The 14,930-nt window shown below is 41.4% G+C and overlaps 1 protein-coding gene across 1 annotated transcript; it reads left to right on the top strand.

The window, feature by feature from the left end:
• The first annotated feature begins 1,463 nt into the window (after positions 1 to 1,463).
• LOC120029829 (pantothenate kinase 3-like) lies at positions 1,464 to 11,314 on the top strand. Its single transcript, XM_038975117.1, has 7 exons — positions 1,464 to 2,041; positions 4,965 to 5,317; positions 5,636 to 5,895; positions 6,405 to 6,581; positions 6,698 to 6,821; positions 9,131 to 9,256; positions 9,669 to 11,314. The coding sequence occupies exons 1-7, from the start codon at positions 1,729 to 1,731 to the stop codon at positions 9,726 to 9,728; spliced, it is 1,413 nt and encodes a 470-aa protein (XP_038831045.1). The 5' UTR covers positions 1,464 to 1,728; the 3' UTR covers positions 9,729 to 11,314.
• The last annotated feature ends 3,616 nt before the right edge of the window (positions 11,315 to 14,930 follow it).

The following is a 14,930-nucleotide window of genomic DNA, read 5'->3' as shown; positions in this document are numbered from 1 at the left end:
GCCATCCAATATCTTTTTTTTTTACACATAAATTTATATAGGGCATATTATAGCCTATTTAGGATTAATCTATTTTAATGACAAGGGGCAATTTGGGTAGGCTAAATCTATAAATGTAGTCATAATCAAATGTAGGATAGCTATTTTTTCTATTTAAGTTTTTGAAAAATATACTGGACACACCTTTTGTTCTATCAGTACTGGGTTCTTATTAGGCCTACTTGTAGGTAGGATACAACACAGCCTATAATTGTAATTAGGCTTTTTACATTGTTCTTAAGTAGACCTAGAGTGTAACAATGTAACATAATTAGCCCAATTCCTGATAGGCTACACTACAAGAATAATTACACAGTAATACACTGTTAATTTAGCTTAGTCAGTTCATCAAATCAAATTTTATTGGTTGTGTACACAGATTTGCAGATGTTATCGCAGGTGCAGCGAAATGCTTGCGTTTCTAGCTCCAACAGGGCAGTAGGCCTAATACCTAGCAATAATAATTTAAAAAAACAATACACACATAATCCCCCCCCCCCCAAAAAAGTGGAAATTAAGAAAGATCAGAATGAGCAATGTCAGAGACTACGTGTAACAATATAACAGTAACTGATTTGGGCAAGGGAGACAGCAATAAGAGTCATTTAGAAATGTAATAAACCAACCTGGTCTCAGAGGATTTTGTATTATTCTGTACATAAATCTGAGATAAATCTGAGATTTCGCATTTTATGTACTAATTTGTGGATGTCCATCAATGATATGTTACAAATTACAATTCGTTTTATATGTTATGAATTTGCAAAACGTACATTATCTTACAAATTTGTGAAACCTACAATCGATTACGAATTTGCAAAACGTATGATATTTAAAAAATTTGCAAAACATATGACATGTTACAAAAACTAGCTAGGTGGCTAACGTTAGCTAGGCTAGGGGTCCGGGTTAAGGTTAAGTTTAGGAGTTGGTTAAAGGGTAAGGTTAGCTAAAAGGGTTAGGGTTAGGTGAAGGGTTAGCTAAAAGGGTTAAGGTTAGGGTTCGGGGAAGGTTTAGTTGACATGCAAAGTAGTTTGCAGAGTAGCTAAAAAGTAGTAATAGTTGAAAAGTTGTTAATTAGCTAAAATGCTAACGTTGCCCATGATGAGATTTGAACTCTCAACCTTTGGGTTGCTAGACGTTGGTGTTATATGGCCACCGATCCACCGTAAAATGATGTAACTATACCAAATGTAACATATCATACGAAAAGTAGTGTCTCGGATTTACGTACAGAATAATACAAAATGCTCCGAGACCAGGCTGATGAAACAGCCTGTACAATGACATAGGCTGCCGGCTGTCTTAACTCGGAAGCTGCCGCAAGAGGAGCATGATAAAGCAATGTAATAATAATACCCCCAGGGGAAATTGGGGGTTGTAAGAAACAGCCTATATACAATGACGTAGGCTACTGGCTGTTTTAATTCTGAAGCTGCCGCAAGAGGAGCATGATGAAGCAAGATGACCGACAGTGACCCATAGATTGTATAAAGACAGTGACCTCAGTCAAACGTCCTAGCAGTTGTTGTCCCATTATCCACATCGACCAAACATCATTATTTTTTATCGTCGTGATAGATCTTTACCAAATAGCCTGACATTCTTTTGAAGAAACATCGCCGAGGAAAGCGGACTGATTTCGCCTTTCTGAGACTGCCCGCTAGTGCTTTCCCTGCGCAAAAAAAAATGGATAATGGCAAAGCATCGGATCAGAAAAGAACAGGCGCTTGCCAAGAGAATGGTTTGACAAATGGATTCAAGCCTACACAAACTGACAACGGGAGCTGCAATGTTTTAGGTTCAAACGGAACCAGTAGCAGTGGTAGTGGCGGGTGTAGTAGTAGTAGTAGTAGTAGTAGTAGTAGTAGTGGTGGTGGTTGTAGCCATAATGGAATTGAAAATGTCCACCATCTTCAGGAGGATGCCCATAATAATGGGTCGCCTCCAAAGCGGTGCAGACTCAGGAGAAGAATGGATTCTGGCAAAAAGAACCGACCGCGTAAGTAGGACACAATATGAATTGTTTCCACACTGTTTCAGCATCGATGCTGTCAATCATGTCGGCTGTCTAAAATCGGCTACTTATGTGCATTATGAAAATTATACGACATTGAAACGACACATTCGGTCAAATTATGCCCTACATAATTTCAAAGCATCCTCTCAGGAATGAAAGGGACTGGGGGGAGGGGGGGTTCGACCTAAGTATTGATTGCACATAGCTCTGGGTGTCCAAAGTGACAGTCGCCTAGATTTTCTATGGTGCCATATCTAGTCTATTTGGATGACACAATGAACCAGTTAAGACATTATGCGGCAGGATAGAATATCGCTTTATCGCGTTGCGAGGCTTTTTCAAGAATGTAAATAAGGAAGCCTATCCGCCCAATTCTCCTATTGATACTGCTTCTGTAATGAATAATGGGCCTGTACGCCTATGTGGAGAAATTATTTGTTTTCCTGTATTCTCAAAGTACATTCCATAAGCTATTTATGTCTATGAGAAATGCACAATTTAGCAAGCAATAAGAATCAAGCGCCATATTCTGTATTATTTATACATGTTTTAATCATACTATGCAATAATAATTTGTATTTTACACGAATGTAACCCTTCTGGTAATAGAGCTGTAGCCTCTCTTTCTCTCCTCCCCTTTGTTATTGTGAGATCTTTGATGTTGTCCGTCGAGCCATTTTTCATTGGTCGTTCCAAAGTCAGGAGGTGTGCTGAAATCTCTGCTGATATGAGAGCCAAATAATTTCGACCAATCAGCCGTCAGTACTTGCCTAAGGAAGTTGGCTGAAGAAACTGACAGAGCAGCCAGCTCCATGAATAGCACAGATCTTTCTTTGTCTCCAATATAACAATGTAAAACAAATGTGTCACTATGTCAGGGGAATATAGTCTGCCTTATTGCTGTGATGACATCATGCCACAGTTCATAAGGACTGAGTAATAGTACTTATCAGTCTTGGTATGAAGTGTATTTGACCATAAGCAACTTGACCTGAGGATCACAATGAAGTTTGTTGTTAAAAAAAATAGGTAGGAGTTTTTACTCTATTTTAAATGGATGAAATATACATATTTGCTTACTTTCGTTTATTTGTTTATTTACATCTCCTGCTACCTCGGCAGAATCAAATCTAAGCAAACAAACAGCAATTTTACAAATTTTACACTTTGGCGCCAGGAACTATTTGGCCGGTGTAGTAAGAAGCGGTCTTTATCTGTCTTCAATGCATGCAACCCAGCCATTTGTCCAAGAGGTTGCTACAACACTGCTGACTTGTCTGCTATCCTCTGGGAACAGTGGAAAGAGGTCTGGAATCCAAAAATACCACTTCTATTATATAATTGAATAGAAGGGATTGTGGACAATTGCTGCAAGTTGCTAAAATGCACTTGGCATGAAGACAAATACAACATGTTTACCTTCCTGTATGATCAATTGAGTAAGCATCATATGCTTTGCTGATGTCTCTTATTGGTAGTTCCCACTTGAATGCAACAAACTGAATCCCAATTTTTATGACAATTTTTTATTGAACCTTTATTTAACTAGGCAAGTCAGTTAAAAACAAATTCTTATTTACAATGACGGCCTACACCCATCCAAACCCGGACAACGCTGGGCCAATTGTGCTCTGCCCTATGGGACTCCCAATCACGGCCGGTTGTGATACAGCCTGGAATCGAACCAGGGTGTCTGCAGTGACGCCTCAAGCACTGAGATGCAGTGCCTTAGACCGCTGCGCCATTCGGGAGCCCAAATAGAGCTAGGCTTTGCCAATCAGACTCAACTATGAAAATGTATGCCGTTAAATCATTTCCATTGACTTGAGCTTTGGTCCTTTGTTGCACATGCATGTGACCACTGTGAAATTATAGTAAAAGCAATATAGCTCAGCCATTACTTGAGAATGAGTGGCAGAAATTCAAGCATTCAGTCCTCTGTAAATTTACAGTGAAACCATTGCAATGCAGGATCTGTCTGTAGCACAACTGACTGAAGATATAAAAAGCAGGTGATTAAGTCAGTGAAGATTCCAGAGTAGACACTCACACATGTTATGTCAAGTTCCTCTACTAGAAATTGATTGTCCAACCCAGATTACATCACCAGTACACCTCTGATATATTGGATCGACCATATATCAGAGGTGTAATGGTGTTGTATTCTGGGTATCATTGCAAGCCAGAACCAAATCAACAATTACATCTCAAATTTGACTATTTTAAGCACCTCAAGCATGTCTTTGGGTTACTGCTTTTCTGTAGCTTCACACATAGTTGAATGTAACCAGGCTGGTTTGTGGAATGAGCAATAAGGGGCTATACACCCCTCTGTCAAATGAAGTGCTATTGAACCAGTTTGCCTGCCGATGTATTGACTACATATTCATTGTACTGTACACTCAAGAGTTAATTGAGAGTTAGGCAGGATATCCAGGCAATCTTCTCTCCATGCTGGGGTTTCCATGGCAACAAAGCCCTCATCTTTTGTTGCAGAACAAACAAATTCACTGCTGTGAATTTAAGACGACCCTCTTCCTCTCCCTTCCTTCCTCTCTCCAAAAAAAGAGAGAAACATGTCACAATGATCTACTAATATGAAGACGTGATGTGTGCATAATATGCCATAATGCTTTCGTCTTCAGTGAAATCAAGTTAGGAAATGCAACAGGTTTGAGTAGGTTTCAGTTAGCACAGCTCATTGCTGGACTTATATGGAGCAATAGCTTAGTTGTGACATAGACAGAATACTAGAGCCCTCTGTTTTGAGAGTATGCATTTCCCCATAGTGGATTTTGCACAACTCCAAAAGAGGTTAACAGTGCTTTTCTACATGCAACGGTGACCAAGCTTTTCCTGAATCTACGAACTAATCTCTCAAAACACCTTTTGTTTTCTGTTCCAGCCTTCCCCTGGTTTGGGATGGACATCGGCGGCACCCTGGTGAAGCTGGTTTACTTTGAGCCTAAGGACATCACGGCAGAGGAGGAGCAAGAGGAGGTGGAGAGCCTGAAGAGCATCCGCCACTACCTGACCTCCAATGTGGCCTACGGCGACACAGGCATCCGCGATGTCCACCTAGAGCTGAAAAACCTGACTATGTGCGGCCGGAAGGGCAACCTGCACTTCATCCGCTTCCCCACCCAAGACATGCTGGGCTTCATCCAGATGGGCAGAGACAAGAACTTCTCCAGCCTGCACACCACACTCTGTGCCACCGGCGGAGGGGCGTACAAGTTTGAGGACGACTTTAGGACGGTGCGTGGTGGTTGCTAGAACGATTGGGTGTCGTCAGCCAGGGAGAATGACTGAAAGTGACAGGCGATGTGAATTCATGTTCTGTTGCATGTTATTACATGTCATTAGTCAGTTAAACATATTGTGGCATGATCATTACAGGCAACATGGTTTCTCATGTGATTAGATGGGAGTAGGTGTCGATGGTTCAGGCTTGCCTGGTTGAGGTGTGTTATAGACAGTTCATGCTCTTGGAGGTGTTACCATTGCATATCAAAACCACTCCAGTTTCTCTTTCTGTCCTATAGTCTTATAGATCTTCTGCTTTCCATCTCCCAGATCGCCAACCTAGAGCTACAGAAGCTAGATGAACTGGACTGTCTCATCCATGGTCTTCTCTATGTGGACTCAGTGGGGTTCAATGGCCATCCAAAGTGCTACTTTTTCGAGAACCCCTCTGATCCAGAGAGTGAGAACTGTGTCAAGAGAGCGTGTTGCCTTGACAACCCCTTCCCCATGTTGTTGGTAAACATTGGCTCAGGGGTCAGCGTCCTGGCAGTCTATTCGAAGGACAACTACAAACGTGTCACAGGAACCAGGTAAATAAATGTAATCTGTTGCTGTTTTAGTGTATGCAAACAGAGGTAATCCTGTGTCACTCCACGTCATGATAGCTGTATTTATTTGATCTGTCATTGGTAACACAGTTCTGTCATTGCTCGCGTTCATCTGAATTCAATGTATTCTTGTTTTGAGTCTAGATAATAGTTACCGCGGTAACTAGTTAATAACTTCTTAGTCAAATACAACTTTCCCACTGGGCAAAAACTGGTGTTTCCATGTAATTTCAACAAACAAAAAATGTAATGTGATAAAAGAAAAAGCAATCAACGTAAGGGAATTTTGTATTTTTTTCCCACCAAATTTATAACCTAAATCCAATGACATGGTGATATTTTTTATTGAATTCACATTAGTTGACAACTCAATCAAATGTAAACCAAAACTAGACATTGAAATTGCCTGTGCCCAGTGGGTTGTTTCCTGCAAGCTAAACAGTGGTACAACCCATAGAGTAGTAGGTCACATAATTGCCTGTCCCCCACAGTTTGGGAGGTGGTACTTTCCTAGGCCTGTGCTGCTTGCTGACTGGCTGCGAGACTTTCGAGGAGGCCCTGGAAATGGCAGCGAAGGGGGACAGCAGCAACGTGGACAAACTGGTGAAGGACATCTACGGAGGAGACTATGAACGCTTCGGTCTCCAGGGGTCTGCAGTTGCATCTAGGTGAGGTCTAAGTTAGCTGATACATGATACGTGTTGTAACCTCAAGACTTCCAGTAACAGTATGCTTTGAAAACGGGAGTATTATGGAAACTAACCCAGTGAATAATTCATTGCAGTTTTGGTCATATGATGAGCAAGGAGAAGCGTGTCAGCATCAGTAAGGAGGACCTAGCCCGAGCCACTCTCGTCACCATCACCAACAACATTGGTTCTATTGCTCGTATGTGTGCGGTGAATGAGGTACAAAGTAGATGTATTTACTTCTGTTTCAGTGGAAGTCTTACTTCAATGAGGAATTCTAACCCGTGTTCATTTCGTCAACAATAACTCTGATAAAAAAATACTTGTCGACAGCCTATTTTTCCTGACTAAAACTGTGACGATATAACGAAACGAGATGCCCTGAAAAACCCCTCATAACTATTACTAATTACTTTTCATTTTAGTCTACGGAAAAATGTGACAAGATGAGAATTCCACATGAAACGAATGAACATTTAATTTGACATGAAGCATACATGCATGCAGATTATTTCATGCAATCCTCTCATTGGCAGAATGATAATCTTTCAGTTGCACGGTCTGAGCTGATCTGCCCGGCTGTCCCACACAGCTCCCAGGTGGTCACGTCAATCACTCGTCAGTCTTTTGAACTGATGAGAAGCCAGGACACTTGACTTGTAGCTAACCTCAACTAGAAACAATCATGTCTACTCTTGTACTTTCATGTAGGCTATTTTTGCTTTGATCACATCAGAAGCTCTATTTTCCCATGCGCGCTGTTATTCATTCATCTGCGTTGCTGCTCTCACGCCGCGGACTGCAAATGCGAGTTGCGGTAGCTTGTTCCCTATGGGGAAAAACAAATGCTATTTGTTGGATATTAGAGGTACAGTAATACTTCTAGCATTTTCATATTCTCCTCTTTTCAAGGAAACCACTGTTATTTACCCCCCCCTGACGATTATGATGGGGAGAAAATCCGAGCTCTAAATTGTTTAACCTGTAGCCAAGGCTTTATAGCCTACATGGTTAATTATGGCTGTTATTGTTTACAATCTGCCACAATATCAATGTAGCCAGCTAAGGTATACATGGGGATAGTAGGCCTAGTTGGAAAAGCCTATCTGAATGTGCACATGATGAAAGTTAGAGGTAGCCTAAATATTCATGATTTAATAGTCGAGTTTTAGTCGACTGATGATAACTAAAACTGACGAAGGATGAAATGACTAAAACGTGACGAAGACTCAAATGTATTTTAAGACTAAAACTACGTTTAAAATAGCTGCCAAAATGAACACTGATTGAAACAGTGAGAATATACCACACTGCGGTGTGACTGTAACATAAGTGTGAACCTTCTCAAAGTGATTGTCTGTCACCAAAAAACAAAGGAGCGAAGTGGTTTCAGCAGCCAGTGTGATGGATGATGGGAATGGACTCTGTGTGCTTTCAGCTTCTTTACAGTGTTGCCTTGTGGCATGGAGATCAAGCAGCATTGTACAGGGCTATCAAAGCACATAGAACAACAACAGGAAGCTTACTGACACAAATATCAAGCGGGAAAATGATCTGCCCCTTGAGTAACCCCGTTGTAATGTTTTGAGCACGAGGTACACAAATGTACATTTGATTCAGCTTTCTAGCTACCTATGCATATAGAGTACAGTGTATGAATTGGGGGAAGTCTTAAAACGAGCCTGCAAAGTGCACCGCTTTTTTACTGCCCCCGAGTTTTACTTAGAATGAGCAGACTTAATCTGTTCCCCCCCCCGCAACTATGTCCTTCACGGGAGTTGAGCTGTTCATTCTTGGCTATTGCTCAATCTTTTTCTCCCTTGCTGCTGAGTCACTGAAGCATGAGACAGCTCCTCCCACTGCTGTAATGTCAGGTTCTCTCCCCTAGATGGCAGCAAGACATCCATCTATGCCACGTGTCAAACTCATTCCATGGAGGGCCGAGTGTCTGCGGGTTTTCGCTCTTCCCTTGTACTTGATTGATGAATTAAGGTCACTGATTGGTAAGGAACTCCCCTCACCTTGGGCTCCCGAGTGGCGCAGTGGTCTAAGGCACTGTATCTCAGTACAAGAGGCGCCACTACAGTCCCTGGTTTGAATCCAGGCTGTATCACATCCGGCCGTGATTGGGAGTCCCATAGGGCGGCGCACAATTGGCCCAGCGTCGACTGGGTTTGGCCGGGGTAGGCCGTCATTGTAAATAAGAATTTGTTTTTAACTGACTTGCCTAGTTAAATAAAGGTTACACTTAAAAATGTGAATGTTAAGCCTGGTTGCCTAGGTCTTATTTGAAAGGGAAAAACTAAAACCAGCAGACACTAAACCCTCCATGGAATGAATTTGACGTCCCTTATCTATGGCTATTAGTCTGAGAGAGCTGGCCTAAGGTCTTTAAACAAATCTTTTTTTTAATTCTTTTTTTTACGTCTTACTTTGGAAATATCTAATTCTGTCCTGCTTTATGAAACAGTCATTCTTGCAAGCTCTAAAAATGTCTGGCTTACCAATGGTTCAATGTTGTCTTTCAGAAAATTGAAAGAGTGGTGTTTGTTGGGAATTTCCTGAGAATCAATACTGTGTCAACGAAGCTGCTTGCGTACGCCATGGACTTTTGGTCCAAAGGACAATTAAAAGCTCTCTTCTTAGAGCATGAGGTAAGTAGTTTGCAATATATATGTGTTATTTTTATTTAACTAGGCAAGTCAGTTAAGAACAAATTATTATTTACAATGACGGCCTACCAGGGAACAGTGGGTTAACTGCCTTGTTCAGGGGCAGAACGACAGATGTTTACCATGTCAGCGCAGGGATTCGATCCAGCAACCTTTCAGTTACTGGCCCAACGCTCTAACCACTAGGCTACCTGCCGCCCACGTTCTGTGTTATGTGAGGGATGTTCAGCGCACTTGTTGTTTTAGTCTAATTGTACAATAAAAATGGTAAACAACAGATCATCTGCATATATTTGGATAGATTACAATTGGGTGCTGAGCAGGAATATCAAGGTTGCTGATGATGACCTGGTCAAATACCTAAACAGATAATGAAGCCCTCTGTTTTTTTCAGGGTTATTTCGGGGCCGTCGGTGCCTTCCTGGAACTACTGAGGATAACAGATGACCTTTGAGACAGAAACCCTAACTCTCACCACAAGACACTGCTACTCTACGGTTTTGGAAAAGCTACTGACCGTACGAAAAGGGGAAAATACATTTGAATAATTTAACTGTTTTAAGAGGTTCTACTAATTATCCTCCTCCTTGTCTGCTGATGTTTTAGAAATTAGATTTTTAATATTATGAATGCAGGCTGGAGGAGATGAGGTTGGTGTTTTATTTGCCACTGAAAAGCAAACCTGGGTACTTATTGTTTATAAAAACCCTAACTGTATATTGAATGTGTGATTAAGCCAAACGCTACTGATCCCTGATCCTTCGTGTGTTTTTGCTTTTGTTTACTTTTTTTGTGATCTGAGACCCCCCCCCCCAAAATATATTTTTGGTCCCTTACTTGTTCAATTGAAATTGTATAAAGTACTTACAAGATGTAAGTAGATACATTGATCTTTAAAGCATTAGCTTACAACTAGCTTTTGCACTTTTTTCTAATCAATCGTCCTATCCCAATGTTCTGTGATATGATTTGAGATATAATCAAATATATTACCCTACCGAATATGTGAATCGTAAGCAGTTACTCTTATCAACCCATTCTGTCAACCCGTCATCTGTGGATTTGCCAATTTGTGGAATATGGACCATTAAGCAATAGCTAAATTTGACTGATAATGTTGCGGTTTGATTTTGCGTAATAATACGCTGCAATACCTGGCAGTAGAATGACCAGTGCCCAAAATCCTACCTCTATATTCACTTGAATCCAGTATTATGTATATTCTTTCCTGTCCCATGCCTTATAATTCCATTGCTGTTTTACTGAAACAGTTAACTTTGGAACCAAGCCTTCAGTACTAAATTATCCTTAAAAACTTCACAAAATAGACCCTGTCTGTGACTCCACTTTCCAGGGGAGTTGGGATATGCAGAAAAACACATTTTCAATTCACACATGCGTATTAATACACACATGCACGTGTGTGAAATAGGACAAATATAAGCACCCACCTATTATTATTACATGTTCCTCAGCAAAGCCAAATCACTGACTCACTAAGCAGTGCTACGCAAAGTGTCCATTGTGAGTCATGAGAAACCTCTACGTGAAGAGACTTTAAAGATATTTACTTACTACAGTTGTTTTCATTGTCATCAAAGATGGGGACCATTTATGCCTGCCTTCCTACCTGTAATAATCAGTATGTGCTTTATGATAGTAATTTCATATTTGTTTTGGATGTACTGTGTTGAGTACTCTAGTCGAAAGGAGATGTGACTCTCCTACTGGATCTCTTGGTTAAATTTCATGACGGCATTTTGGTTTCAAGTGAAAATGCATAGCTGGCCTGTGAACCGCTGTGAGCTGCATACACTTCCTGCCCACTTCAGAGGGTCCCACGACCAACCTCCTCATCCAAACAATACACCCATACTGCATCTGTATTGGCACCCTATTCCCTATAGTGCGATACTTTGGAACAGATCACACTTTTCCATATATAATTCACAAGTGGTGATTTTAGCATGTAAATCTTGGTGGGGAAAACTCCCCCACAATTTTTTTTAGATGCATGCCAGCAAAGCCACTACACTACACAACACTAAACAATACATTAATTGCACTATAACGGCGACAAGCGGTGCCCACAAACTGTTAGGGCCTACATAAAGCTGTCCCAACAGCAGAGCTTTGTTTTCAGCACCATGGAGTGAATCCTTACCACCGCTACACCTGGCTATCAGCGGAGCCTTGTCTGGCAGCGAAACAATTCATTCAGCCTCATTTACTGCCTTTTTAAAAAAACATAGCTGATATGACTGACCATATCTCCCTGGCATATTACAGCATTTATGCAGCAGCATTTAAGACATTTTTGGACTCACCTTGTTCTGTGCGGCGGTCGTATGTTGGCAAATTTTGTCATCAAAGAAAAAGATTTACAATTCCGAGTTGGATGACTTCAAAACGTATCTTCCCAGTCTGACTTCCCAGTTGCAATGGTTGCGGTTAGCCTCTGTCACCGATTCCTTCCAAACAACTCATTGTTGAATTTGCGATTTCCAAGTTGTTGTGTAATGTTTATGTCTAAGTACCGATACATTTTATCTTGAATTTATCTTCATTATTTCTCTTCATATGACAAGGATTAAAAAGGATTTGCCAGTTGATTTATGATGATGACTGCTAGCTAAGATTTTGAAAGTAAGATGTTGACATGATCAGTCCAATCAAAGCTACTGTACATATAACGTGATTTGACGTCATTCTATCTGTGGTCATTGCCGTTGAGCCTTCTTGGAAGGGCACTTCTAATGTAACTCTATGGCAGCACACAAAGGGCTCACATTCTAGATGTCTACCCTTGCTAAAGGCTAGTAACGTAGTGTCCCCATGAGTGACAGAACACTGAGCCAATCACGGTGCAATGCTCCTATTTTCTGCTGGCCTGCCCCACCACCACAGAAAGCACTGAGCTAGGCTGAAACACCTGCATTTTGGAGCTGCCTGTTTGTATGCGGCTTTATTAACTCAATGATATATATATTTTTTGCATTGTTTGCAAACTGATATGTGACATGTATTAATGCCAAAATAACATGCAAAACAGGCAACTCCAACGCCCCCCCCCAAAATACATCTGTCCCACCTACCCTGAATGACGGGTCGCCACTGTAGTTCACTACTTTTGACCAGGGCCCATGATTTTGATCAATAGTAGTGCACTATATAAGGAATAGGATGCCATCTTGGACTCATCCACAAACTGACTTTCCTAACATCATACGTTTATTTTTAATCCCAATTTAACCTGGTGGATTTTTCAGCTATACGTTAGGACAGATTTTCAAATGTGCTTTATGAATTGAATTACTGCATACATGTCATGGCGAATAATCTATGTAACTCTGAACCTGATTGAACTGGATTATGGAGCTGGGTCTTGCTGTAGATTCAGTTTTGCTTGTCGTCATTAAAACTGTTCTCTAACCTGATGATATGTTGAGTTTGTTGCATTCACTTTCTGTTGTACTGCCTTGTCCTGTTGTGTGTGTCTATAAGACTTGCCTAGTGAAGACTTGGTACAAAACATTAAGAACACCTGCTCTTTCCGTGACATAGACCGACTATTCCCAAACTGGGGGTAGGCACAATGCCGTCGGGGGTACGCCAAATAAAAATATGATTCACATTTTCAAACAGTCCATTTAGATTTTTCAACTGGCTATACATTTGGGTGATGTTTTTTTCTCGCCTGAGTAGCCTCGTTTCACTGCCAAAAATATAATGAAACCATCTAGTGTTCAGCGAAATAACAACACAATGTCAAATTCAGGTAGCCTAGTCAAATAATTAACATCCAATCCCATCAACCGTTACTCTCTCGCGGGAATTACACTAACGGTCCGTAAATAGGCAAACGTAGCTGCTGCTCATTCCGTTTGCTCGAAAATGGATAAATGGATAAAAAGTAAGACACATAGAGACACATTCCAGCTCTACTGTTAGTACTGCTACTACCTACCAGCAGTACTACACCTGCACCACGACACAAGTTGTTCTGCTTCCACGAGTACATCCAATGCTAGCATCAGGAGTGCTACATTTGTTGCTAGCCCAGCTAGCATGGACACTCACAGTTGTGAATCTGATGCAGCTGAAGACCTACTGCCCCCTTACCCGGGAAAGCACCGAACAAATGACAGGGACGTTGGACCATCGAAGAGGCACAAGTATGATGAGAACTACATTGATTTGGGGTTCACTTATTTTGGGAGTAGTGCCTTTCCTCGGCTAAAGTGTTGTTATATGTGCAAAAGTACTATCTCACAACTCGATGAAACCTTCACTCTTGCGCAGACATTTAGAAACAAAAAATAAGCCACAGGAGTTTTTTGAGGTGAGAATTAAGATGTATAAAAGCAACAGATACCATTAATAAGAAGGGGTTAGAAGCGTCTTATATGGTGAGCTACCGAGTGGCTAGGACAGGCAAGCCCCATGCTATTGGAGGACTTAATTCTTCCTGCTGCCGCGGATATGGCTGGGACAATACTGGGGGAAAAGGCCAAAAACTATACAGACAATTTATTCATCAAACAACACTGTTACACGGGCTCCCGGGTGGTGCAGCGGTCTAAGGCACTGCATCTCAGTGCTAGAGGCATCACTACAGACACCCTGGTTTGAATCCAGGCTATATCACAACCAGCCATGATTGGGAGTCTCATAGGGCGGTGCACAATTGGCCCAGCGTCGTCCAGGTTTGGCAGGTGTAGGCCGTCATTGTAAATAAGAATTTGTTCTTAACTGACTTGCCTAGTTAAATGAAGGTTAAATAAAAATGAATACAAATTCACGACACATTAAGGAAGACATCCTCTTCTGGAAACCAGGACAACAGGAGAGGATATTTTTAAAGTACTGGACAGCTTTGTGACATCAAATGGACTTTGGTGGTCAAGATGTGTTGGTATCTGTACTGGTGACGCAAAAGCCATGACAGGGAGAGATAGTGGAATGGTAACGCTCGTGCAAGCAGTTGCGCCCGACGCCACTTGGGTACACTGCAGCATCCACCGAGAGGCTCTTGCTGCCAATGGAATGCCTGACAGCTTGAATGATGTTTTGGACACTACAGTGAAAATGGTTAACTTTGTTAAAGCAAGGCCCCTGAACTCTCATGTATTTTCTGCGTTATGCAATGATATGGGCAGCGACCATGTAATGCTTTTACAACATACAGAAGTGGGCTGGTTATCAAGGGGCAAAGTATTGCCAAGTTATTTTGAATGGAGAGACGAACTTAAAGTTTTCATTACTGACCATAATTTTCACTTGGCTGACCGCTGGCATGATGACGAGTTTCTCACACGACTGGCCTATCTGGGTAATGATTTTTCTCACCTGAATGATCTGAATCTAGGATTACAGGGACTCTCCGCAACTGCATTAACAAGGACAACACACAGGTCCTTCCATCATTGTGTGATTTTTTGTGTGCAAATGAACTCAAGCTTACGGACAATGTCAAATGTGATATAGCGAAGCACCTGAGTGAGCTGGGTGCGCAATTACGCAGGTACTTTCCCGAAACGGGCAACACAAACAACTGGATTTGTTATCCCTTTCATGCCCTGTCTCCAGTACACTTACCGATATCTGAACAAGAGAGCCTCATCAAAATTACAACAAGCGGTTCTGTGAAAATAGA

The sequence above is a fragment of the Salvelinus namaycush genome, chromosome 35 (genome assembly GCF_016432855.1).
Source record: "Salvelinus namaycush isolate Seneca chromosome 35, SaNama_1.0, whole genome shotgun sequence".
NCBI classification, from domain to species: Eukaryota; Metazoa; Chordata; class Actinopteri; order Salmoniformes; family Salmonidae; genus Salvelinus; species Salvelinus namaycush.
This window is presented reverse-complemented; position numbering and strand designations above follow the sequence as displayed.